The 27,637-nt window shown below is 31.4% G+C and overlaps 1 protein-coding gene and 1 non-coding gene across 2 annotated transcripts in view; both read left to right on the forward strand.

Moving 5' to 3' along the window:
- RpL4 (ribosomal protein L4) overlaps positions 1 to 27,406 on the forward strand; it is a 42,204-nt gene extending 14,798 nt beyond the window's left edge. The window contains exons 2-9 of the mRNA XM_035374257.2: positions 1,001 to 1,178; positions 5,219 to 5,464; positions 5,700 to 5,824; positions 15,333 to 15,462; positions 15,624 to 15,780; positions 19,592 to 19,675; positions 26,941 to 27,100; positions 27,226 to 27,406. Coding sequence (XP_035230148.1) covers positions 1,001 to 1,178; positions 5,219 to 5,464; positions 5,700 to 5,824; positions 15,333 to 15,462; positions 15,624 to 15,780; positions 19,592 to 19,675; positions 26,941 to 27,100; positions 27,226 to 27,354 — 1,209 coding nt within the window. The 3' untranslated portion in view covers positions 27,355 to 27,406. The remainder of the gene's footprint in view (positions 1 to 1,000; positions 1,179 to 5,218; positions 5,465 to 5,699; positions 5,825 to 15,332; positions 15,463 to 15,623; positions 15,781 to 19,591; positions 19,676 to 26,940; positions 27,101 to 27,225) is intronic.
- Positions 16,303 to 16,433, forward strand: LOC118202105 (small nucleolar RNA SNORA15). Its single transcript, XR_004760358.1, has one exon. It is a non-coding gene; the product is annotated as a small nucleolar RNA SNORA15 (small nucleolar RNA).
- Positions 27,407 to 27,637: the final 231 nt, after the last annotated feature.

A 27,637-nucleotide genomic window follows, 5' to 3' on the forward strand; every position in this document is an offset into this window, starting at 1 on the left:
ATTTTTTCAATTAAATTTTTATCTATTTTCATCTATTAATATTTGCATATTTGAATTGCTATTTTTTATTTATATTAAAATTTTTATTTCTGTAACTTAGGAATATTTGTAATTTCATATTTAAGAAGTTAATATTTATTTCTGCATTTTCTTCTGTCTACTACTAAACCTTTATTCCTGTACGTTACCAGTGTTTTAGTTTGATATATTTTAGCTTAAATTTAACATTTAATTTAATATTTTATTTGATTTATCTAATTTATTTTATTTGTAATATAATGTAAATGGATAATTTTATATAAAATGCCGACTTAAGGTTATTTTAATATAGAGAGTAAAAATAAATCTATAGCAATCGGTTTAGTTCATCAACATAAAATGTAATGTGTGAAATGAAGTTTTATTTTTTAAAAAATTGTATATTTGATCTTTTAAAATTTTTAACGTTACTTGCATGATAAATATTCCATTTGCATGATCTTTACTGCATTTATATGAAGACCATATTTCCAAACATATTTAACTATTATTATTTATAATAGTAGAAATTAATGGTCAATTAAAAAGAGAAGTATAAACGGTAATAATGTTGGAGTTATATATATCGTAATCCAAAATACTAAGGTGAAAAAAAGTATGTAGATTAACTTAACCACATCAATAACTAAATTAGTTCTATGTGCATTGTTTACCTTTTTTAATGCAAACACATTACTGTATTTAGCCTCAGGCAATTTTTGCCTAGCACGGGTTTCTCCCCAATATCGTTGACGTCATTTCCCTCTTGGCGTCAAAAAAAATCCTTCAGAGGATTTTGCGATTTTCGCCGATGCAAGATGACTGGGAAAATTGCGCCAAATGCCGGTTATCTGAGTCTTCCCAAGAATTCTGTGACATTAATTCATTATAAAATATTTCATTGCACATTTGTAAATCTTGGAATTTTTTTATTTCTTACATTTATATGTATTTTGCCATTAAAATATTGAATCAATTATAGGCTGTAGCAGCTGCAAGGCCTCTAATTACAGTGTATAATGAGAAAAATGAACCATCTGGTGTTCAAGTGCACTTACCAGCAGTGTACAAAGCTCCTATCCGACCAGATATAGTTAATTTTGTACATATGAATATGGCTAAAAATAGAAGACATCCTTACGCAGTATCAAAGGAAGCTGGTAAGATTTATTTTAATAATATTCTTAGCTCTATTTCAGTACAAGGTAAAACTGTATTTGAGAGTGTAGCAGTGAAAGTTTGTTGACTGGGCTGATAGTCTGATGAGATTACTTTTTTATTAAAAGTTTTATATGTCAGATCATTTGTGCTGCTTTGAAAAGTAGGGTGCTGAAATGCAAGGGGCACAGCAGCAAATAGTTAAGATTCCTAGAGAACTTCAGGAAACTTTTGGACTAAATTTACTGTAGGCATTGATTGTTTATGCTTTTATATTAATTATTCTCGCAGTAATCCTAACCATGGATTATCTTTCTTTTTACCCTTACTAACTCTGGTTCTTTTCTTTTACTGTGACCAGATTCAGAAATGTATGTATGTACATACATGTTTTAGCTGAGTTAACTCAGCAGACAGAATATATACACAGTCCAGTCACATTAATGTGACCATAAATCGCTCCGTTTCTGTCAAAATCCAGAATAACCACCTTTCGCACAGTAGACCGCTGTGAGATGTGCAGGAAGTCTCACAGAGAGAGTCAATTAGGTTCTTGAAGGTGTTTATTTGGATGTTGAGCCATGCCGACTCCATTGCAGTGGCCAGCTGCGCTAGTTTACACTGTTGAGGATCCATGGCACGAAAAACGCAATCGAGGTGGTCCCTCAGACTTTTTATTTGGTTTAAGTTCGGGGATTTTGCTGGCCAAGGGAGTATTGTAAACTCATCCTGGTGCTATTGAACCGCGCACATAAACTACAAGCTGTATGACACTTCGCATTGTCCTGCTGGTAGATGCCATCATTCTGAGGAAAAACAATTCGCACGTAGGGGTAACCATGGTCCGTAAGGACAGAATCGTATTTCTGTTGATTCATCGTGCCTTTCACAATGATGAGTGCACCCAGAACATAATACTCCCTCCTTCAGATTGTACGTTTCCAGAAATTGTTGCATGGTGTTTGCTTTCCAACGTTTCACGCCGTATACACCAACGTCCATCCGTCTGATGCAGCATAAAACGTGATCCGTTGGAAATCTCATCCTATCCCACTCAGTGGACGTCCAGTTGTCTTGATGGCGTGCAAATTCCAGACTTCGTTATCGATTAGCTGCAATCAGGGTAGGTTGCGTAGGATGTCAGTCAGCACAGGATGAGCTTCAGTCAGCATAGGCCGATGAGCTGCAGTTAGTGCAGCAGACGCCTAGTTCCAACGTTGCAGCAGACGCCTAGTTCCAACGTTGCAGCAGACGCCTTGTTCGAACTAGGTTGCCGGTCTATTTCTCCCGAACGTATCTCAAAGGGCGTCTTTCACATCTGTCATCGAAGGCCTGTGGTTCACCACATTTGCCACATCTCTGATTTTAGATAGTGTGATTTTGCCATGCATGGTATACTTTTACCACGGCAGCACGTGAACAGTTTACAAAATTAGCCACTTCAGAAATGCCTCCATTCTTGGCCAGAAAGCCCAATGATCGTGCCCTTTTGGACCTCAGAGAAATTGTTCCGTTTCTGCATTACGTCAACGATTACCATGTTTTCTGATTCGCTCGAACACTCTTCATATACGCTCCACTGCTATGTGCTTCCGCATGCCTTCTGTGATTGGTTATTTTCCGTTGACGCCGAAAGTAGGTGGTGGTCACATTAATGTGACTGGACTGTGTATTAACTTTTTCCTATGGGCTGTAGATGCGAAGGTTTAGAAAAGATTTATTGGACCTACAATTCAGAAAAAAGGGGACAAAATGAAGTTTTCATGGTATTAACACATAGTGGATGTGTTTGAAGGAGGATTTGGGATGAATTTCTTAACCTTTGAAGAATTTTGGGGAGAACAATGAAAACAAAATTATTTGAATCTTCTCCTTTTCATCCAAGAAGTCTTTCTCTTAACATATTTATCTTCCTTTTATTTTTTCTTTCAACTAGACACAAGTATTGAAGCAAGAAAAGGAAATTAAAAACCAACAATTTATTAAAAAAATTCATCTTGTATGTCTCGGTGCACCACACATACCTCAGTACCTGCCCTAAATTCTAAAATTTTTGCCATCCCTAGATATTGTTGCTTTACTAAATTCTAAGAATTCTGCCACATTGGCTCTGCATCGAGCTCATATTTATCTTCAATACTCATAATATTAAAGAAATAGCAATTTCTTGTATACATTCTAAGTACAAGCTATTCTTTAGAATAACAGAAGGCTTCAGAAATTGGGAAATTCTAAAATGAAGAGGAAATTCATTGCAAAGAAATTGGTTTCATAAAGAGAGAATTTTATTCTTCAAAGTTACATTGTTGAAACATTAACAAACTGTGAGAGGACAGTGGACTACTGGGAGCATTCACTTATTTAATTGAAACAAAGAGCAAAAAAGATGGGAAAGGAAAGAAAACCGATGTTAATTAACTAAAATATCTGGAGAATTTTTAAATGACCCAGATATTTGGTTGTTTGTTGTTGCTACAAAACAAATATTTCATGGCTTTTAATGTGTAATTATGCGAAAACAATTTTAGAATCAATATCATAAATTATAACTGCTGTAAAAAATGTTCGTAGAGCTTTTTTAATTGATATTTCATAGAAATTTAAAAAAGTGTAACCGTGTAAATCAATCATGACTAAGAATATCTAGATAATAATTTAATTATTGGTTACTGTTTTACTTTAAAAAAAGTTATCTCTACATCTTAACAGTAGTTCTTGGCTTTCCTTAACCCATATATAGATATAAGTTCCAACACAAACATCTAAAAATTAACATAAAACTTTATCCTTACATCTAATGAGACTTAAAATAATACAAACAACCTATCACATCTGGTGCTTCAATAGCTTATTGTAATTTCATATTAAATACTGTATATTTACTGTGTTACAAACTGGGCAAATCTACACTAACTGGGTCAGATAAAGTGCAGAACACTAACGAAGCATATCAGTGTCACATGTTCACATCTGTCCTGATGAGTGGCTCTCTGTCTGTAAGCAGCTGGAGGCAACAATCCAGCTTCTGTTAAGAGTCATGTTGATTATTATTTTTATTTCTCAATTTAACCTATGTTAGGTATAAAATCTGCATAAACCTTTAGACTGAGTGAGTTTGTGATGAAATGAAGCTATAAGACTTGTATAAAGCTAACTGCTGGTAAAATTTAATGAAAAAATAACTAATTTTCTTTAAAATATATGGAACTGTTATAAGTTTAAAATATAAATGTAAAGCTAACTGCTAGTAAAATTTAAATAAAAAGTCACTAATTTTCTTTAAAATATATAGAACTGTTATGAGTGTAAAATATAAATGTTTCAAGAAATTTTATAATTTAATGCTAATGATTTGAAATTGTAAAGTTGATTTTATTCTTGAATTTGTTTTATGATGAAGTTAAATGTTAGATTAGGTTTAATAATAATGCATCCTAGTCAGTTTTATTTTATTATTCTAAAATAGAAAAGTTTGGATATAGATAATTGATTTAGTTTATTCAGTTTATTTATACTTATAGGTCGTCAATTTTTTCATTGATGGCCCTTAAAAGTACTTAATTTCCATGTGCAGAAATGTGTATGAACCCTGCATATAATCTGTTTATCAGCTTTTAAAAATTAAAAAAAATTCTGTCTTGGTAAATAATTACTAGTGCTGTTTGCAGTTTGTTTTAATTAAGCATTCTTATGTTAATTGTATCTTAAAAGAAGTCAAGGATATTAATTCAACTATATTTGCAGTGAAAAAGCATTTTTTTTATCTCTGCATGCATATTTTGATGATGTCATGCTCTAAATTTCTGAATCATTCTGGAAAAAAAAAAAAAAAAAAAACTGAGGAACAAAACACACTGTTTGAATGCAAGTAAAAGTATTATTTCCATAGTCATTTGGTGTACTAACCTTTCATTCTTTACATTTAAATCATGTTAAAATTGTAGCTACTTTCCAAAAACCATCAGCAGCATTTGAAGTAATTTCTCATTTTAAAATAGATTGTCTTATATAAACTAATTTGCTAAAAATAATTCTTTTTCAGGTCATCAAACATCCGCAGAGTCATGGGGTACTGGTCGAGCTGTTGCTCGTATTCCAAGAGTTCGAGGAGGTGGAACTCATCGTTCTGGACAGGGTGCTTTTGGAAATATGTGTCGTGGAGGACGTATGTTTGCTCCTACTAAAACCTGGCGTAGATGGCATCGCAAAATAAATGTCAACCAACGGCGTTATGCTATATGTTCTGCAATTGCTGCAACTGGAGTCCCAGCTTTGGTTATGTCTAAAGGTATTCTCCGAGTCAGATTAAAAAAAAAAATTAGTCATTTTGAAATTATAATTATTAGCCATTTGTGATCTAAAACAATTGCCTTTAAAAAATATGGATTTTTGATTTTTTATCATCATTCAAATTATGGAATTGATCATAAATGCTGAGCAAAAGTGAATTTCAGTTTTTATGAATTGCATATTTTATGTCCTAAAATGTGCATTTCAATATCACCTGTTATTTCTAATCATAGGACATAAAATTGAAGAAATACCTGAAGTACCATTGGTAATAAGCGATAAGATTCAAGAATTCACAAAGACTAAACAAGCTGTTCAATTTTTACGTAAAGTAAAAGCTTGGTCTGATATCCAGAAAGTAAGTATACTGATAAATATTAGTTTTCTAAAAAGTATTGCTGTACTTTATAAAGCAGGTCATGATTCCTTTAGATATAAATGTACACTGCGGCAAAAAAAAAGTGACAGTTCTAGATTTTCCTTGCGTTTTCCATGTCTCAAAAGCGGGACTTTGGATCTATATATAGCTGTGTTCTAATATTGACACAAAATTGGGCTTTTTCTGAAATAACGTACCAATTTTTTCCATATTTTGATTCTACAACTCAAATTATGTCTAGATGTTAAATTTAGTAGTTTTTGGTGAGAAATTTATGGAGAAATTTTTTAAATTTTTTTTTTTTTTTTTTTTTTTTTTTTTTTTACAGTTTGCACCAAAAAATTTGGCAAACTTCTTAATTTATAGCAACCTATTTTCCTTTCTTTTTTCTTCATTGTCCTTGAGCGGAATAAAGTCATTGTTCATACTTTAAAATAATTTTAACAAAGTGCGTAAACAACATTTTTGGTATTATCGCTTATAAATTCACCAAATTTCAAAAATGTAAATTCACATATGTCTTAGGAAATTTTGAATAAAATTTTTTGCCGGTATGCTTAGAAATACATCTACCCTAAGATTATTTAAAAACTTTTATAGGTTATAATTCAAAATTTTTTGAAAAATTTATAAAAAAATTTTTAATAAATAAAAAAATAAGCGAAGTTTATTTGTAATTAACCTAAATTTTAAAATATAAAAGGAAGAATCAAATTTCCTTTATATAATTTTGCAAGCGTGAAGGGGTTAAGTTATTTGTAATAAATTAAAATATGATGATGCTTTTTGGGTTTTTGCACAGTTGAATTTCAGTTGAGTTTTGTGCTAAAACTGATCAGACATTGTGCTACATAAATTATCCTATCTGAACCATGGTCAGACCTAAAACTTTGTGGTCTTGCACACTGATAGAACTGGAACATATATACCTTTTGAATTTCAGAAAAAGTTATGATGCATTGTAATAAAGAGGTAGCTTTAGAATTAAAGTAAGTTATTAATATCTTTTGTACAGTTTTAATTCTTCATAATCATTAATTTCAGAATATGAAGAATGAGATGCATATGGCAAAAATCAGTACTAAAAATTTTTTTAATGAATCCATATTTAATAGAATCAGATTGGTAATTTGTTGATTGTGGGGAGGGAACAATATCAGTTTTTTTTTTTTGCTTTCTTATCTTGAAATAATTTTTACTTTTAAAAAAGTGCTGGAAACTAGAATGTCTCCTATATATATATATACGGAGTTATCAACTCTCCCGATTTTTGACTGCTCTCCTGATAACCCGATTTACAATATATTTCTCCCTACTTTTTCTTATTCTTAAAATTTCTCACTGACTTGGCTTTAAACTTCGTTCTGAAAGCAATTGAATTTTCTCTAGATTATATTAAAACAAAACCTTGCGAATTAAATGAAAATTTTGCTCTGTAAGTGAGAGCATATGTATCCAGAAACGTCGTTCTCCAGATCTTCAATGAGCATCGAGCTCCACTGTGTGTCATCTGGCATATATTAGCCAGTGAGCACAAAACAAGATCAAGGCTGCTATTTGGATGTTCTTTAGTTATTTAGAAATTATCATCTTTTGTTATGTCTGTGAGAAAGGTGAAATACTCGTATGCGTTTCAAAAATCGTACACAGTTGACTTTTCTTCCATTATTTCCTCAAGGAAATGTAATAAATTTGCAGTGTGTACAGTCTGTCCTTGCAATTTTTCGATATTTCTCAAACATGTATGTGCGTACACAAAACCACAACATGTATGTGCGTACACAAACTTGTTTGAAGAAAACTAAAAATTAAATTTTTCTTCAGGACCAAAAAGTTATTAATGCAGAATGTCTAACCTGCCACTGAATGCATCAGATACGCTGCAGCTTTATTTAGAAAAATGTTTCCCGGTAGTAACATTGCTAAGAAATACTCAAATGCAAGGACCAAAACAGGCAATTGTTAAATAAATGAGTTTGAAAAATAAATATTCAGTTATTGATTGCATTAAAACAGCTCCGTTCTGCCTTTCTACGGATGGAAGCAATAATACCGATTCAAAACTGTATCCAATTGTTGTTTCTTTTTTTAATATAGAGTCTTCAGAAATTGAGTGCAGTTTACTTTCTGTTCTCACTTGAGAATGACATTCGACAGGCTTTAATAAAGCACAGCTAATTATTAAAACTTTAAAAGAAAATGCAGTCCCTTTGGATAATTGCTTAGCACTTGGTGCCGAAAATGCACCAGTAATGGTAGGCTGGTATTGCAGGCATTTTAAGAAAGGAAAACTCAGTAGGCTGTTGTTGCAGGCATTTTAAGAAAGGAAAACTCGGTAGGCTGTTGTTGCAGGCATTTTAAGAAAGGAAAACTCAGATTTGCAGATTGTGAGGTGCACCTGTCACTTCTTAAATTTAGCAGCTGAAAAAGGTGCAGGTTCTTTACCAATAAATGTGGATGAACACATTATTGATAATTATTATTATCTTGAAAGGAGTTAAAAAAGGAAGGAAAAATTGAAACAGTTCTAACAGCTGCATAATAAAGAAATGAGAAAAATTTTGGAACGTGTGTACACACTGGCTGTCTTTAAAGAAATGCTTTGTCTAGAATCCACGATCAATGGAACCCACTTCTTCCATTTTTTAAAGAAGTAAATGCTTCGAGAGTTAAGATAAAAGGCTCTGTAGTTAACACTTCCATTGTTAAAAATAGGTTTGAGAAAAATAAAGTAGTTTCTGCACCATTCAGCAAATCAACTGGCAGTTCTCAAAATAATACTGTAAAATATAATCGTAAAACTGATACAAATTTTTTTGAAAATAAAAAAATTGCTCAACACACGAAACATTTTCTGATTACCGTAAGTTTATCTTGTGGAGAACGAATATTTGTTTTTCTTCGGACTTTAACCCTTTGACGCGCGCTATATTATTTTTATAATTTTTTTAACTAAAAACACTAGAAATCGAATATTGTGATCCTAGAGACATAATATATGAATTAAAAAAACTCGCCCATTAAACTGTGGATGGTGGTTTCGCTGTGAAACCAGTGCGCATCTAGGACTTTGAAACTTACTGAGTTAGTAGAAGAAAAAAAACTTACCTTTTTCCATACGCTTTTCCAGTGAATGACGAAATTTGCGAATAAAAAAAAAACAACTGCATTTAAAAATTGCATCAAATGTAAATTTTTTACTTTATTTTACAAAGCAAATCATCAGAAAAAATTATAATTTATGTAATTTTTCTGCAGCAGTGAAAACATGAGAACATACATAATAAGGAAATTGGGATAAATAGATAAAAAAAACTCAATAGAGTATTAAAAAAACAGTGATTTTTTTTAAATGTCAAAGAACTAAGTTATTTTTTATGAAACTGCTCAAAGCATGTTTTATCTTTTTGGTACATGCGTAAGCCAACATTGCACATTTCGCTCATGTATCTTGTTCTATGAGGTTTCTTCCTTGTGCTACAAAATGTACACCACTGGGATTTGCATTTTACTGACATATGTCTTGCGTTCTTTAGTTGTTTTTCATCTGGCACATAAAATTTACGGTTTTTTATGTTGATAGGCAGGCTTGATCTTTTTCGCTTTGGTACAGATCCTTCGTTTCCCATTCGTATCATATTACTGATTCTATTCATTCTGAAAGACTTGAGTATTTTCAAACTGGGGTCACTTTCTGGAAGCATTCGGTATATAATGAAGGCGTTTATAATGGTGACATCAATAAAATGAAAGAAGATTCGATGCCACCATTTCTTACTTTTTCTATCAATTTCATATAAGCTTTTTAGTTGGTCAAAATAGTCCACATATCCCATATTTTTTATTATAATCTATAATTGCCTTTGGACATTGTATCTGAACTTTCTGTCCAGTTTTTTCTTTCCTTTCTGCATTAGATGGATTAATGGGATCAACTAGGCTAGATAAATTGTCTTTGCAATTTAGACATGTTATTTTGTCATCACTTACTGACCAAGCCTCTAGGGGAATGTGAGCATTGTAACGCAATGCTGTAGAGGCGGTGGTCTCACCCTGATACAACAAAGGAAATACCATAAATATACACAGGTTGTTTATATTTGCAGTTTAATTATTGCTGTATTTTTATTGTTTATGATAGAAATAATCATGTGCAATTAAAAAATTTTGAAATTTTAAGTTATTAATATAAATAAATATAAGTTAATTTGTCTCACTGAAAATGAATTTTAAAAGGCATCCGATTTAAAATACTAAGACCTAAAAAATGTATAGTTCTGCAGTAATTTTGCGTTGTTTATACATAAAAGATAATTAATCAATTGGTTTTCACTCGGTTTGGAAACAAGAGCGGGAAAAATTTCAAAAATTTGTGGTTCCAAGGCACAGCCACCGCGCATCAAAGGGTTAACAAAGCTGCTGCTTTTTTTTTTTTTTTTTTTTTTTTTTTTTTTTTTTTTTTAACTATTCATTTTGCCATTATTTGATGTTCTTAACACAGTTCAACAAAGCAGAATTCCATTAATTCATGTTTTGCAATCAATGATTTATGATCTATTTAAAGACATTTTATCAAAGTTTGTAAAACCATTCTGTGTTTTGCCTTGTAATTCTATACATGATGTGATTTATGGTGAAATAGAAAATCAGAAGAAAGATGAAGATTTGGTAATAGAAGCTGCAACTACAAAAGTTAGTGGAAGAACCTTCAGAAGAAAGCAAAAATAAGTTTTATTTTCATGTTAGAAGTTACCTTTGTTGAGTATGTGATTATATACTACATAAATTTCCAGTCAACGATGAAGTGATTTTGCATGCTAAAGTTGCTGATGTTACTGCTCTAGCAAATGCATATTTTTCTGAAATAAGGTACTTTTTGAACAGATTTCCTGTGTTACTTCATTTAGCCATGAAAGATGACGATGTTGATGTTGCCACTGATAATATTGCAGTCATAATTTTGCAGTTTACAATTAGAAAATCAAGATTATGAAGTTTCTTTCTTAATGAAAGCAAAATCTGCTACTGTTTATAACATTTGTACAAAAACTGATTAAAATGTCCCCCCCCCCTTTTTTTTTTTTTTTTTTTTTTTTTGTTAAAGGATGCAAGTAATAAAAATGTTTTTTATGTGTAAGGTATTTTTGTGTTGCTTGCATTTAAGAATTAGTAACAATCTAAAGTTAATTCATTGTTAAAAACTATATTTTTATCATTTTTAACATTGTGAAAAATCTGATTTTTTAGTGTCATATTTTGGCAAATATATATATATATCTTTTTTCCTGAAATTTGCAAGTATGAATTTGAGTTGAGTTAACCTGCTGAACTGATCAGGCATTATACTAAATAAATTATCCTTTCTGAACCATGGTCAAACCTAAAATTTTGAACAAATAGTTTTTGAGTTTTTGAAAAGGTATGATGCACTGTAATAAAGAGGTAGTTCTGGAATTAACCGCTTACCTGATAATCCCGAGTTATCTCGGGTTCGTATATATTGCAGTTAATTACTATCCCGAGAAAACTCGGGCGAAGCAGAATTTGTTAGTGCGATTTCTTTTATCACGGTTTTACACGGGCTGGAAGAAATGAAAGGAAATATTTACCTTTGATTAGCAGTTTGCCAAATTTTGTTGGTTGCGCGGTTCTTTTGGAGGGACTGGTCGCATGTTTCCCTATTGTATAGTATACGTTGGCTTGTGGATTAGTAATGTATAAAGAAGGATGCATGCATTGTAAAAAAAAAAATAGAATAATGGCTATGATGGAAGATAGTGAAAGCGATGATTTTTCAGATAGTGATTATGAAGAGGTGGGGGAAAAATCAAAAATAAATAAATAACTAAATAAAATCCAACGAGACAGTGTACTCTCTGCTCCCGTGAAAGAGATTCCAGCGGTAAGCCAGTAAGAAAAGAGACCAGATACCAGTGTAGAACGTCAGGTATAACTCTGTGTTGTTCCTTGTTTCAAAAACTATCATACAAGGATTAATATTTAACTTTTTTTCGTTTGCCCGAGATAACTCTGAATAGTAAACTAATACTAAAAATAAATGCTTTTACACCTTCAAAAAATTAAAAATTTTACTTAAAACCTACATATTTTGATTTGTTTCATTTTGCTGTATTTAATAATAAAATAAAAAAATGTGATGATTTTTTGCAATTTTTTTCAAAAAAATTTGTAAGGGAAGCGGTTAAAGTAAGATATTAGCATCTTTTGTAAAGTTTTAATTCTTCATAATCATTAATTTTAGAATATCATGAATGAGGTGCATGTGACATAAATAATTAAAAATAAAAGAAATTAGTTGTTGATAGTGGGAAAGGAACAAAATGTGTTACCATACAGCTAGTGGCAAATTTCAGTTTTTCATGCACTTGAAATAAATTTTATAGTCAAGGGAGAAAAAGTACTGAAAAGTAGGCTATTTTCTATGTGTAATCTTTCCTTCCCCTTGCACAGTTTAATTTCAGTTGAGTTGATTTGCTAAACTGAATATCATAAACTTGGTGCTACATAAATTATCCTTTCTGAACCATGGTCAGACCGAAGATTTTTGTGGTCTTGCACACTGATAGAATTGGAACAAGTAACTTCATTATGTTGATTCTGTATTTATTTTTAAAAATAGTATAATTTTATAATACCTTGAAAGAAACTTGAGGTATCTATTTTCAGTTTACAGATTCAACATTCTAGTAAAATTAGAAAATATTCTCACTTAAATATTTATTGCAAGCTTCATGCATAAGTAATCCTGATTTTGCATGCTAAAGTTGCTGATGTTACTGCTCTAGCAAATGCATATTTTTGTGATATAAGGTACTTTTTGAACAGATTTCCTGTGTTACTTCATTTAGTCATGAAAGATGATGATATTGATGTTGCCACTGATAATATTGCAGTCATAATTTTGCAGTTTACAATTAAAAAACCAAGATTATAAAGTTTCTTTCTCAATGAAAGCAAAATCTGCACTGTTCATAACATTTATACGAAAACTGATTAAAGTGTCCCCCCTTTTTTTGTTAAACGATGCAAGTAATAAAAATGTTTTTTATGTGTAAGGTATTTTGTGTTGCTTGCATTTAAGAATTAGTAACAATCTAAAGTTAATTCATTGTTAAAAACTATGTTTTTATCATTTCAAAAGTCTTTCTAATATTGTGAAAAATCTGGTTTTTTAGTGTCATATTTTGGCAAGTATATATATATATATATATAGTTTATCTTTTTTCCTGAAATTTGCACGTATGAATTTGAGTTGAGTTAACCTGCTGAACTGATCAGACATTATACTAAATAAATTATCCTTTCTGAACCATGGTCAAACCTAAAGTTTTGAACAAATAGTTTTTGACTTTAAGAAAAGGTATGATGCACTGTAATAAAGAGGTAGTTCTGGAATTAAAGTAAGATATTAGCATCTTTTGTAAAGTTTTAATTCTTCATAATCATTAATTTTAGAATATCATGAATGAGGTGCATGTGACATAAATAATTAAAAATAAAAGAAATTAGTTGTTGATAGTGGGAAAGGAACAAAATGTGTTACCATACAGCTAGTGGCAAATTTCAGTTTTTCATGCACTTGAAATAAATTTTATAGTCAAGGGAGAAAAAGTACTGAAAAGTAGGCTATTTTCTATGTGTAATCTTTCCTTCCCCTTGCACAGTTTAATTTCAGTTGAGTTGATTTGCTAAACTGAATATCATAAACTTGGTGCTACATAAATTATCCTTTCTGAACCATGGTCAGACCGAAGATTTTTGTGGTCTTGCACACTGATAGAATTGGAACAAGTAACTTCATTATGTTGATTCTGTATTTATTTTTAAAAATAGTATAATTTTATAATACCTTGAAAGAAACTTCTTTGAGGTATCTATTTTCAGTTTACAGATTCAACATTCTAGTAAAATTAGAAAATATTCTCACTTAAATAAATATTTATTGCAAGCTACTTATGTATATAAGTAATCCTGTAAAAAGTTGCACAACTAAATCTTTAAGACTTCTTTTATTATTAAATATGTGTGCAAAGACTTCTATTGAGCAATATATAATAAAATAAAGGTAATTACTTCTGTTGACCACAAAACTGGTGGCAAGAGCACTAATTATGAATATATGTGATATCACAAAACACTCATAACATTTGCATTTTCGTTTGATGTAACCTCTTGATTCTTAGTAAACCACATTTTATTTTTATAAAAAAGGATATAAATTGTTGTTGCTATATTTTTTCCTTTGCATTTTGAAAAAAAAGTTTGAGACCTGTATTTATGACTGCAATGTGGTTCATTTATAAATCAGAATTAACATCTTTTTGATAGGGAAAAGAGCAGTTGAAGCAGAAATAAATTGGAACAATTACCTGCAAATGTTTTTCTAGTAGGTAAAATAGCAGAAATCTACGACAGCCTTTTTATGAAGCGCAAAAACAAATTGGATCAAATACTTCCACAGCAGTGGCTAATTTGATAGATTGTGCAGAAAGGCATTCAGATATTTTATTGTGAAATTTGCAGATAGAAATGTGGCTTAGAGTTCCACAGGAGTAATTGGTACAACCTTGACAGGATATCCACCAACTTTTTGATGGTAGGCCAATTTTCTTGGTTGATGGGATAATACATAAGTACTGGAATAATATATACCACTTATTTCTTTGTAATTTTGTTATTTTATAAATATGTGGGTTTTATAGGATTAGTTCCTTGTAATATGCTAGTCATTACTGTTAAGCCAAAAGTTGTGTTATGCATTGAACTAGTTTGCAGTGCTTTAAAACATAATTTTTTAGCATTAAAAAAACTTTAATGTTAAACTTTTCAAGGACTACTGAAATTTTCAGATAGCAGTTTTTTATTGTACTCATTTATTTAAAATTTGATAATGATATTTAAACTCATTAAAGAATAATTTTTAAACAATTTAGATTTTGAATCTTTGTAGAAGTATTATAACTTTGTGTTTTGTAACTGCCTGTAGCAGTGTGATTTATTTATGCACAATTGAATTTTAATTAAGGGTAATATGCTTAATCTGATCAGACATTGTGCTATATGAAATTCTCCTTTTGTACCATGGTCAGACCAAATTGTGGTCTTGCACACTGATAGAATTGGAACACATTGTAGAATGATGGGGAAAAGTACTTTCAAATTTTAGGATAATGAATGCAAAGTTTATTACTGGCAGATTAAGACTAGTGCCTGTTAGGTTAAAGGTGTCCAAAAATTATCTATAATTCTTAATTTCATAAAATCTGATGTAGGTTTTCTATAATTTGTTTTTACTTAATGTCATACTTTAATGCTAGATTATAATGTTTAATGGGTATGACAAATTAGTGCGGTTCCTCCCCCTTCTACTGGCAGAAAAATTTATATCTATGATTATATAGTTTGTTTTATCATGTTTAAATTGCATATGTCACTTCTAAAATGCTTGTGCTGCTTTTATTTTTAGGTTTACAACTCAAAGCGTTTTAGAGCAGGCAAAGGTAAGATGAGGAACCGTAGAAGAATTCAAAGATTAGGACCCGTAATTGTGTACCGTAAAGACCAGGGACTCACTAGAGCCTTTAGAAATATCCCAGGTGAGTAAGTAAACCTGCATTAAATCTGATTTTATTAATTTCATGTCATTTTACTGGAAAAAAAATTTACTTTAATATTTACATTCTAAATATTTCTTGTATCCAGATAGTTTGAAATTTTTAGCAAAAGGTGTTATTTCATTTTTTTTATCAATTTGTAGGCATTGAAACTATAAATGTGGATAAGTTGAATTTATTGCGATTGGCACCAGGTGGGCATGTAGGTCGATTTGTAATCTGGACTGAATCAGCTTTCCGACGTTTAGATGCTTTGTATGGTACATGGAAGAAAAAGTCTTTGAAAAAGAAAGATTACAAGTAAGATGCTTTTTATTTTATATTTTGTATGAAACAAGTTATTCAAGTAGTTACTGAATGTAAAGTTTTACTGTCAATACCTAATTAACTACACCCTGTTCTGTTACTTTGTTGTAATTGATAGAAAATTACTGCCACAGCTCATCAGCATGAAACAGTACAAAAAAAGGTTGTGCAATAGCAAGTAATAACATGTCATAATTTGGAGTTTTTCATCTGCAACAATATATGCACAGAATCCAGGATATATAAAAATTATGTAACTAAAGGTTCTTGTTGACTTTACCAAAGTTGAAACTATACTAGTGTTCAGTTTCTCTTACAAATGTAATTTTTTAACATTCACGTTTTGACAATTTCAAATAAAAAAATTGGGAAAACAACAAAATCTAATTTTAATGTGGTCTCCCAATTTTCCTCTACTCATATTTGGGAAAATTTTATGCTCATTATGAAAAATAAGAATACAAGAAGTTTGTGTTTTGTAAATTGCCTGTAACAAATCGCTAGTGGTTTATATATGCACAATTGAATTTCAGTTAAGTTTAATATGCTTAATCTGATCAGACATTGTGCTACAGGAAATTCTCCTTTCTGAACCATGGTCAGACCAAAATTTTATGGTCTTGCACACTGATAGAATTGGAACAAATTGTAGAATAATGGGAGAAAAGTTCTTTGAATACTGGCAGATTAAGAGTAACCTCTTTACTTAGTAACTAGTTGTTAAAATTTTATGCAGATTTTGTAAAATCCGATTTGGGTGTTCTGTAATTTGTACTTATTGTAAAATTTTATACTCATAATGGGAAGAAGAAAAAAAAAAAAAGTTCGACTAGTGTAAGACCAAAATTGACTGGGGTATTTAATTTAAAAATTTGCAGTTTTTGATTTAATTTTAAACTTACCCTGAGGGTCAGTTAATTAGAATAATTCAAGGAAATAAGTTAAAATGAAATGCAGAAAAAAGTGTGTACAATTTAATAGGTGTGCAAAGAAGTTGAAGTATCCATTATGGATACTTAATACAGAAGTCAGATACAGAATTGAACAGTGGATTTTAGTGATAGGTGGGGAAATGACTGGAAAACTAAACTTCTGGAGATTCCGTGCAATTTTATAACTGATTGAAGAATGAAATTGAATGATAATAAAGTTGTTAATTTTATTTCTAACAGTTGTGTGTCTTTGATGAAATTTGTAAAAACGATGAAAGTTTGTTCAGTATTGTAAAATCATTGTTTCGTTTGCTTTATTTATTATAAATTTGATTGATCCAGCTATCCATTTCACTTCTGAAATTGAATCAGGTAATTTCCTTCCTTTACATTCTAATAATACACAACATGGGGGGAGGGAACCATTCACATATTCTAGTAATCCACAATGAATTTGATTTCAGTACTATTGTTCCCTTGTGATTGAATTTGTTTCAGTACTATTGTTAAACACTTTCCTGTTTGCTTACCTCCCCACGCTAAATCATGTCACTGTGATAAACAATGCTGTTTACTGATATTTTGCTGTCATAGATCGTTTCTTGGTATCCGAAGAATTCAGTTATATGAAATTATTTGCCATTTACTATGTCATTGACAAAAACCTGTAAAAATCTTTAATCTAATCTTGCTATTAAAAAAGGTATTCCACTGTTAGAAATAGCATTAATAACCTTGTTATTCAGCTTCATCCTTCTGTGAGTTATAAGATTGTGAGCATTCTCCAGCAAATCAACTTACAGGTAATTTTCTCACCTATCAATAAAATCAATTGTTTGTTGAAGATTCTGACTCTGTTCTTATGGAATTAACCATGTCAGCAAGGTGTGAGGTATATCTGCCAAATTAATCATTCAAATTTTGCAACAAGGAACAAAAATCTTTATGTGAGAGAAGAAATAAACAAATCTTTTATAGTTAATCATAGCTGGAAATTGGGGGGGGGTTTAAAATTATCTATAACACTTCTCCAGTTTGTGAACTAGATTTTGTTAAAGCTTTTCATGTTCACAAAAATTTATCTGGTTTAGTTAATGACATTAATTCCAATGTAGTTCTTCCTAACAGTTTTAAAATTGATATCTTAAATTTTCGTTTCGTTCCCCCCCCCCTTCTGTGGGGAGATGGCACTATGCTCGCTTTAGCTTTCATTCACCCTTTGTTTTTAGTAAAAGTGCAATCATCTTTCTTTTGTAGAGAACTTTTTACCTCCTGACAAAGAGGGACCTGTATCTGTTTGGCTTCATTGCCTTCAAAATCAATAGTTTCTTTTAGATCTACATTAAACATAAGGTTGTTCTTTTAATGCCATTTATAACTTGGTTTTTTCATTTATATACATAGATATGTATGTTTTTTCATCTGTTATTTTTAGGTCCTTTATTAGTTCGAATGAAGATTCCATCGACTTAACTAATTCTCTAGATTAAACTGCTCAAAAATAAATTTTGAATTATTATTTTCCTGTTAATTGTTATGTGAGTAATTTTTCTTCCCCCCTTCCTGATTAGCAGCTTTGAATCTATTTTGGTTATTCTCCGTATTACCTTGATTTGTCTTTAGTAAATTAATTGTACATAATTAGAATAAAGTAACCATTTGTTTTATGCTTAGCATTCGCAATATTAATGTTTAATCGCAACAGATCAAAGTTATGTTGCTGAAAAATATCTGAACTATTTTAAAATTATTTGTAAATTAATTTTGTCTTTATTAGTATTCATTTGCATTGGAAGCTATACTCTTTGTTAGAAAATAAATTTTCTTTTCACTTTCAGTGTATCATATATCTTCTCTCCATGGGATCACTGTATCATGATTTGATAATGCAATGCCTCTATGGAACATTTATTTAAAATGTCAGAATCCTGAGACATGTTATTGAACATAATCTACTGTTATGAATATTATTTAATATTTTATTATTCAAATGCAAAATGTGCAATACGTGTGAAGATTCAGGAATTTAAAAAAAATGTTTCACATAGTCAAGCAGGTTAAAATTCTTTAATTATTGCTGTGGGTGCTGATATGTAAATTCTTAAGTTTTTTCTCCATAACTTATGAAAAAAATGTTAATATAATAATTATTACCAATGTTACATATTAACTTATTTTAAATATTAGAATATTCTGCTTATGAGAAATAATATAGCCAAGAATTTAAATATTTCAGTAAAAACTGGATTTTATAGGAATTATTTCAGCATATTAGGCTTAATTGCAAAACACTATCAGACACACATTGGGCCCACCAGCCAGCCAAGCAGTAAATTCGCTGAAGACTGGTAGTTTTGCCCAAGGTTTGAATCCCACAAATGGGCTAGGTGTTTTCCCCCATGTGTAATGTGTATATGAGCCAGTTCCCTTAGAAAGTCCTCCACGAAGGCGTTCCACCCCATAGGCAAATAGCCCTGGAGGGCTGTGCTTTATTCTATTGAAACCAAACTAGACACACGTTAAGTTTTGGCACATAGGGCAGCTTCATTCTCTTGATGTTGTAAGCGAAGAGATTAATAATATGGCATTAAAAATTCTGTCTTTTCAAATACTTATCAAAATATTTATTCTTTTTCTCGTCATAATCTCCAGAGAAACTTAACATTTCCTCTTTTTTTTTTTTTTTTTTTTTTTTTTTTTTTTTTTTTTTTTTTTTTAACTTGGAAATGCATCTTAATTATGAATGTTTTTTAAAAAATCTGTAAGAGTTTTACAGTGTGAAAATAATTTCAGAATATTAATGTTTTCTATGTAATAATTTCAAATATGTAAACCATTATTTTACTGACAGTTTTATTTTTTTCCCCTATTAGCCTTCCAATGCATAAGATGACAAATGTTGATTTGGCTCGTCTTCTGAAAGGTCCTGAACTTCGAAAAGCCATGAGACGTCCAATGTAAGCATTGCCTAAATTAGCTTAATATTTTTCTTCAATGTGCATAACTTTTAAACTGGTGTAATACAAAACTTTTTTAATGTGTATTTTATTAATTGGGGGGGAAGCAAAGTTTAAACAAAAGTTAGCATATATTTTATTATTTTAACTGTGAAGTCACTGATTACAGTTTTGTGAACTAAAAAAAATTTCTGTAAAATACAGAAATTATTAATGGAGGTGTTTTGGAGTGAAGGAGCTCTGAAGTGATACAATAAGAAATTGCGGTACTGCTGATCTGATACTGTGTACAAGAAATTTAAACATCAGAATTATATATATCCAGCTTGAACTTTAAAAGTGTGATCATCATGTAAAGCTTATATGACAAGGTTTTCTTTTATAGGGAAGTATAGATCAGTTCCGCTAAATCTTCAGTTTAGTTTTGCTTCATTTCAAACCATCCAAAATCAACTAAAATAAGAGAATTTCAATGTCTTGTATTTAGTAGTTTTTTTTTAAATGTTTAACAGGGTTCCAGGGTTCGTAGCGGTCCTTATAAGTGCTTATATTTAAAAATAAAATATAAAGGCTCCTTATAGGTGCTTACTTTTTCTTTAAAGCCCCCCCCCCCTTTTTTTTTTAAATGAACGCACAATTTTTCCCTATACAAAGCTGAAACTAAATAAACAACTTTTCTTTTTAATATGGAATGTCAGATGGTGAATAATACTCCCAGAAATAGCTTTTCCCCCTTTCTCTGCATTAACATGATCTTTGGTGTATACTTTGGAAAGTATAGACAGGTGCCCGTTGTTCTGTTGGTCAAAGAATTGCGAAAGCAGTAGAAAATTCCGGCACATTCGACATTCTTTTCCTCCCACCCAAATACTACACACGTTTGAATTTCTTTCAAGATCTTAATAATTTGCATTCTCGTTCCGCTTGGTCAGTTCATATTCGAGTTTATTATGATCGTTATGCTTATATTATGAGCATATGTATGAATGTTTACAATAACATAGTTGCAGTAACTGCTGAAGTATAGTAAACTTCCAAAAATGGTTGTGTTTTAACACAGATTAGCTTTCTAAGGAATAATATTCGGAATGGCTTAAATAAAGGGAAAGTAATCGAATTGTTTAAATAATTTCATTTTTTTGTCGAATACATTATACAGTACGAAGGTTGGGAGGTTCTCCCCTTTCTCCGCAAAATCTCGAATATTGAAACTGTTACAGTGTGCTGCAAAAAACAAGCAGCAGACCTCTTTTTTTGTGTGTGTGTGTGTCACTTTCCAATCTGGATTGAATAGGACTAAAAGTTCTGCGGTCTACCAACCCAAACGAAGAATGATTCTATTCCGGAAATTTAACACTGTCTGTTGAAAATTAGAATGAAAAACACCCCAGATTGGTAAGTCTCTTTCTTTTCCTTTATATAGTTCTTTATTCCCCCAAACCGGCAGCTGTTGGGTCCGTTTGCATAATATCATGTAGGGAAGAATTACGGCACCCATATTGCGCAATAACGTTGCGCTATTTTGCAGAGATAATTACTTTTGTTGTTCGGTCCGAGATTTGTTTATGTACACTTAAAAGAGTTTTACTGTGCTTGCAAGCAGAATATTTTTCTGTTGAGTTGGTTTGTTTTTATATGATGCACATATCGAAATGTCAAAAGCATTTATTTAGCGAAAAATCTAAAGAACGGCTACAGTCTATCTTCCCCCTCCGCTCATCTTTTTCAAGTTACGCTCGACTGTCCGAATATTCGCCAATTTTCAAGTATGCGGGTAGTTAAGCTTTTACTGTTAAAGGATGACTGCATGAGGCAAATTTCTGTCTTCTGATTTCAGAAATGTTCCTCGTTTTTACTTAAATTACTTTGCTTGCAGTATCTGTTAAGGGAAAATTGATATACGATGAAAATTTGGAAAATGTTCAGAATTTAGATTTAAATTAGTTAAATATCAATATGAGTGGAAAAATAAATACTATTTATTATTAAGTTCCAAGCAAACAGAATAAATATGCCTTATTATTTATTTCCTCTATTTTGAACTGAAATTTCATCATTAAATCTTGTAATATAGTTTAGTTCTGCTTAGATTTTTCACTCGTTGTAAACTAGTTCTGTAAATTGAACTGTTATTCAAAATTTAAAAAAAAAAAAAAGTAATTTTTTTCCATTGTTGAGGTAATGCTTATTCTCTCTTAATAAATACTGCATTTCTCATATTTTAAATTACGAGTCTAATTTTTAAGGTTATGCAGTTGTGTATAATGTAATTAGACAGGTGCTTATTTTTCTTTTTTCTTAAAATGTGCTTGAAAAGTGCTTATTTTTTTAACTAAAATGTGGCTATGAACCCTGTTTAACTTAACCCCTTAACTGCCGCGGGCGTATATATACGCCTTGTTTAGCCAATGCGTTAACTGCCCCAGGCGTATATATACGCCCTTCCAAACTACTATCGTTTGCTTTGCACTGCTACTCGCAAAGATTGGGAATGCAACACCGCAATGACCTTGACAAAGTATGCAAAGGAGGATACTATTTCATAGTCTGGGGAGAAATTGGAGAGAGAGGTGTGTCTAAAGTGGTGAAAGTAATGATTGTGCGGTATTGGCTGGTGTTTGAGTAAAACTTATTTTTTTTAATTCAGTGTCCTCCGTTTTCGTTTACTTTTATAGTAGGTTCCAGGAATAAAGAAAGGTATAATGGACGTTTCAAACCCATTTATCTTTTTTGAATTTTTATTTGAACTGCGCGTGCTTCATATTGTTACTGAAACTGACCGTTTTGTAGAAGAGTATATGAACCAACACCTTGCAAACAAGAAATCAAGAACAAAATCGTGGCATTCAACCAGTTCAGAAGAAATATATGTTTTTTTTAGGCATATTGATTTCACAAGGTAGAACACTGAAACCTGATATTACACTTTACTGGTCTAAAAATGAATTGATCGAAACTCCATTTTAGGGATCTTTTTTTATTATACTTACATCTTTTTATTATACTTTTACTCAAAATACTAAATTCTGTGCATTCATTTTTTTCTTTTATTCTTTATTTTGTGAAAGTAAACAGTTTTCAGAAAGTAAAACTTGCACTTATTTTCCCCCTAATACATCGCATAACTATGCGTGCCTGTGTGAAAAACCGTGGCACTGGGAAATAAAGCTTGTACATTTTCCGCGGCAGTTAAGGGATTAAAAGTAGACTGCTTCTCGTTGTTACTTAAAAATAATTTTTTTAAAACTTATCTTTCATCTACACTTCATGGTAAACAATTAATTTAAGGAAGAGAAGGAGGTTACTTGTGAAAAGATATACATGATGAATTTAAATTGTTTTTACAAAATAAGAGGGGCAAAAGTACCCATCCTCGTGAGCAATAATTACTGTGGAACATAGAGTTGCACCCCACTCAGAGGCAGAAAAAAGGTAAAATTAGAATTCAAACTGTATTGAGAAAATGAAGGAATGATACCAAAAGTTGCACAATCTGATTTATTGATCAGAGAAAAACTCACAGCAAGTGCACTGCAGCCACAGATGTTATTGCACAGTTCACATTGGCAAATGAATGTGTGGTGCACTCTTTTGAAGATTCCTGGTGCTGTGTTGATTTTGTCTGGGGCAACAACGATTCTCGCTGTGACATCTTCAGCCAAGTCCACAGCATCTCGTACACTAAATATTCCATGTGCCCTCGGAAGAAAAAGTCCCGTGGGTTGATGTCTGGTGAGCGAGAAGGCCAAACCACAAGTCCGCCATGTTGGATTCTTCATGTGGGATATTCTCTGCCTCTCAAAGTTGAATGCGAACCTACCATAGTAATTATTGCTCGTTGGCTACTATCATGTCTCTTATTTTTTAAAAACAACTCACTCTATGTATCAGAGGTCATCACAGATAAATTCATGTTTTGCATAGTAGCATTCCTGATGCATCAAAAAATTATGCATCATCAAATGCTATGCTAAATAAAATTCATTATGCAGCAGTACTTGATGTAATGCTTTTTGTATACTGTCAGAATAATTACATATGTACCAGTGTTAGTTGCATATAAAAGTACTTCTGCTGTAGTGTACAGATAGTGTTGAATATTTGACTTACGATTTTATGTATTATTATTCCAGCATAGGAAGCTGATCAGTTGCACAGTGTCGAATACCTTAAGTGAATATCTATTTAAAAAGAATAAAAAATGGTAGACAAAAGTTCTTGTTTAATTTTGTGCATTATGCCATTGAAGTGGTTATTTTGAAGGGAAAAGCAACTACAGTCAAAAGTCGTTAATCGGGACTTCGGCGATTCTGGATTATCGATTTTTCCGGATTATAGATCATCAGTTTAAATCTTGTAAGATGGCATGCAGAAATTCTAAAATTAAAAATATGAAACCGTAATTTATGAAATAAAGAACAATTATGATCTAAAGGGTATCAAAATTTACAAAAAAAAAAAAAAAAAAAAAGCTTAATATTTATTTGTTTACTTTATTAAACATTTTCAATGTAAGTTGCTTCGTTTTATGTGATAATGCTTTCTCTTTAATTAATGTGATAATAATTCTATAAACAGACATAATTTCTTGTTCAGTTACAAAGTTCCGCTGTTCAAGTCCCGTTAATTGCTGCACCAAGAATACCGACTAACTTGTCAATCGAAATTTTTTCGTTTTCACTAACCTCTCTGTCACATTCTTCATGTCTTTATCCATTTTTTGCAGCAATTCCACTTTTTGTTTGATGAACATCGAAACATACTTTCGTTTTGTACAATGTTTTGGGAGCTCCAGAATCGAAAGTTCAAGTTTACTTTTATAGTATTGCTCTTACAGTCTGCAAAAAATAATAAGCCGGATCCAATTCAAAAATTAAGGACCAACACAATCATCAACATTAATTGAAATAGATAATTTTAGCTTATAATGTCCATTATACATAAAACGCGCACGCGAAAATGTATTCTGCGCATGTGTCAACGCGCCGCATGCACAGAAAGTTTTTAGCTTTGAGATCCGGATTATAGATCATTCCGAATTATGGGTGTCCGCATTAACGACTTTTGACTGTATTCTATTTATTATTTTGACATAAATGTGAAAAATCAATGGATTGTGGTCATATTTTACTACTTTTTTTTTAAATTATAAGAGAATTCATGTATAATCTTCAGAATGGCATATAAATTTTAATGCTAAATATATTAAGCTAAAATTCTGATTTCTGTGGTAAAAAATTGTCAGAAACTGAGCCTTCAAAACCTAAAAGCTACCTTTCATTGCTATCTTCAATTAGATACTGCGAGGGGGGAGATTTTTGATATAAAAGTCACAAAAAATAAGTGATCGTATAAAGAATTGAATAAACTATGCAAAATGTAAAATTGAAATTATGCACTCCTTATGTGCACTTTTATGGAGACTATACTAATAATAATATTTTCCTGAGAGAAATGAAGGACAGATTCTGTCAAATGTACAGTGGTCATCAAAAGTAAAGGGTAATGAGAAAAAATATGCTAAGTTAATGTTGCACCCAGTGCCTGCTGCAATTATGTATGTTAATGAAATACATTTGAGCATAAAATTGCACTTCGTGCGTCCATTATTGTCGGAAATATGTAGATTCCACATTAGACGGTGTGGTGCTCGGTAGACGCATATTGGAATTCCGGTTTGTGGTGTTGTTTAAAGTGATTATGGTTTCTGACAGTGGTAAGTATTCAGTAGTTATGGCTAAAAGGCATCGTTTAAGTGAAAATCAGAAACGGCAAATAATTGGTAAGAATCAAAGGTAAAAAACAGAGGTCACCCAGGATTTGTAATATTCCTCAAAGGAGCCACTTTTTAAGCATGAATCAGTTGACAGACAGCCTAGTCAAGGGTGACCAAGAACAACAACTGCATCAGAAGACCATTTCTGTCGTTAGCTCAAAGAAACTGCTAAACGATTTGGTTTTAGACGTTCAGGCTACCACAGGAATTCAATTAGCTGCTGCACAAAGGATTGTGTGCAAGAACCAGTGGTTTGAGTTCCTCTCACTCCAGCTTCCAGAAGGGCCCATTAAACTGGTGCCCTCATCATGTTCATTGAAGACTGGGCCCGAGTATTGTTTACTGATAAGTCCGGATATAGTCTGAACAGTGTTTCTAGAGATGTGTTTTGATCTGGATAGACGAATGAACTCGTGACTTACCTTCCCTTGTCCGTGAAATATCCCGTTTCTGCGACTTTAGGGTATTGGTTTTGAGAGGAACCGGAACACATCGCTGCATGGAACTGAATCTTTCAATGGAGGTTCTGTAACCTCTTAGAGATATGTGGATTGTGGATGAGGTATTACTGTTTAGGGATGCTGTTGGTTCTGAGTTTTTGCTAATGGATGACAATGCTTGGCATCATCCAACATATGTAGTGTCAGAATACTTGCAAACGAAAGATACTGAATAGATTGGCCACCTTACTCACTCGACTTGAAGCTGATTGAGTCTGTGTGGAATGCCTTATGGTGCTGAACTTCAGCACGCCAAATTCCTCTCTGGGCCCTCCAGAAGCTGAAAAGTGCACTCTTAGAAGAGTGGCATACAATTTCAGAAGACTTCATAAAATCTATGAAATATGTGAGGTATGCACATCTGTCTGAGAGGACCATACACCATATTGAAGAAACAATTTTTTTTTTCCAGAGGTGAATTTCCATCATTTTCCAGTTTCCATAACTTTTGTTTTAGTTTCAATATTTTGCAAACAGTGAACTGCCAAACATTGTAATTTATGTTAACTAATGCTTTTGTACAAATTTCTATCGGTAATTTTTCATTAAATATCAGTTATGTTTCAGTTCTGTCGTTATCTTTTACTTTTGATGACCAGTGTAATTAAGCAAATAATCAGCTGCCTAACATAATTTGTTAACTAATGCTTTTGTATGAATTTCTATTAACAATTTAAGTATCAGTTATGTTTTATTTCTGTCATTATTCTTTTAATTTTGGTGACCAGTGTATATTTTAAAAGAAAACACTCAATTTGCCTTTAGTATTCTTCTCTTTTCTAGATATTTTTTTGAGATGAGTATAAAATATTCTCAAAGTAACTTTTTAAACATGAGGGCATTTTGCATAATCCTCTTTAAATGTGTGTAATTTAATGTGTATGATGGAATTATCTACATTTTTCATACAAATTCTAATATAATTCTGAATATCAGAAAAGCATAAAGATTTGCCTTTTTAATTTGAAATATTTTTTGTGCTTTTGTAGTAAAAGGGTACGACGTTACATCTTAAAGAAGAACCCATTGAAGAACACTAGAGTTATGTTGCGCTTGAATCCCTATGTAGCTGTCCTGAGGCGCAACAGATATCTGCATGCTGAGCGAAAAAAGAAGCAAAAAGAAATTCTTTTGATGAAAAAGAGAGGTGTAAGTAATCATTTTATGTTTTTGTATACAAAATCTAAAGATGCAAAGAATCTTTCTTTATACATTGCAAACAAAAGAATTATTAATGTTTTATGAAAACTTCATATATATTTTTTCCATATTAGATTGAAGTGCCTGAAAAAAAAGGTAAAAAGAAGCATGTCAAGGATGTTAAAGAGAAACCAGCCAAAGGAAAACCTCCCAAGGGCAAGGCTGGAAAAGTCACCAAAAAAGAAGTTAAAGCAAAGAAATAAATTATCAAATGGAAAATTTGTAAATGATTGATAATAAAAGACTTAATGGTGATTTCGTGTTTGGGCTGTATTTTCATAATTAGGTGCAGATGATTAAAAAATATGCCAGACTACATTGTGGGAAATAAATTTCTAATGCATGAATAAGAAGCATATTTTTCTGTTATTAACAGAGCAGCTTTTTACCTGAGCTTTCTGAATAGAGTTTAAAATAATTAACTGAATAGAGTTTCAGAATATAATACCTAACTTATAACTTAACTATGTCTTTCTGAATAGAGTT

This window comes from Stegodyphus dumicola, chromosome 8 (assembly GCF_044657685.1).
Source record: "Stegodyphus dumicola isolate Sdum_Otavi_A_Nest chromosome 8, ASM4465768v1".
NCBI lineage: Eukaryota > Metazoa > Arthropoda > Arachnida > Araneae > Eresidae > Stegodyphus > Stegodyphus dumicola.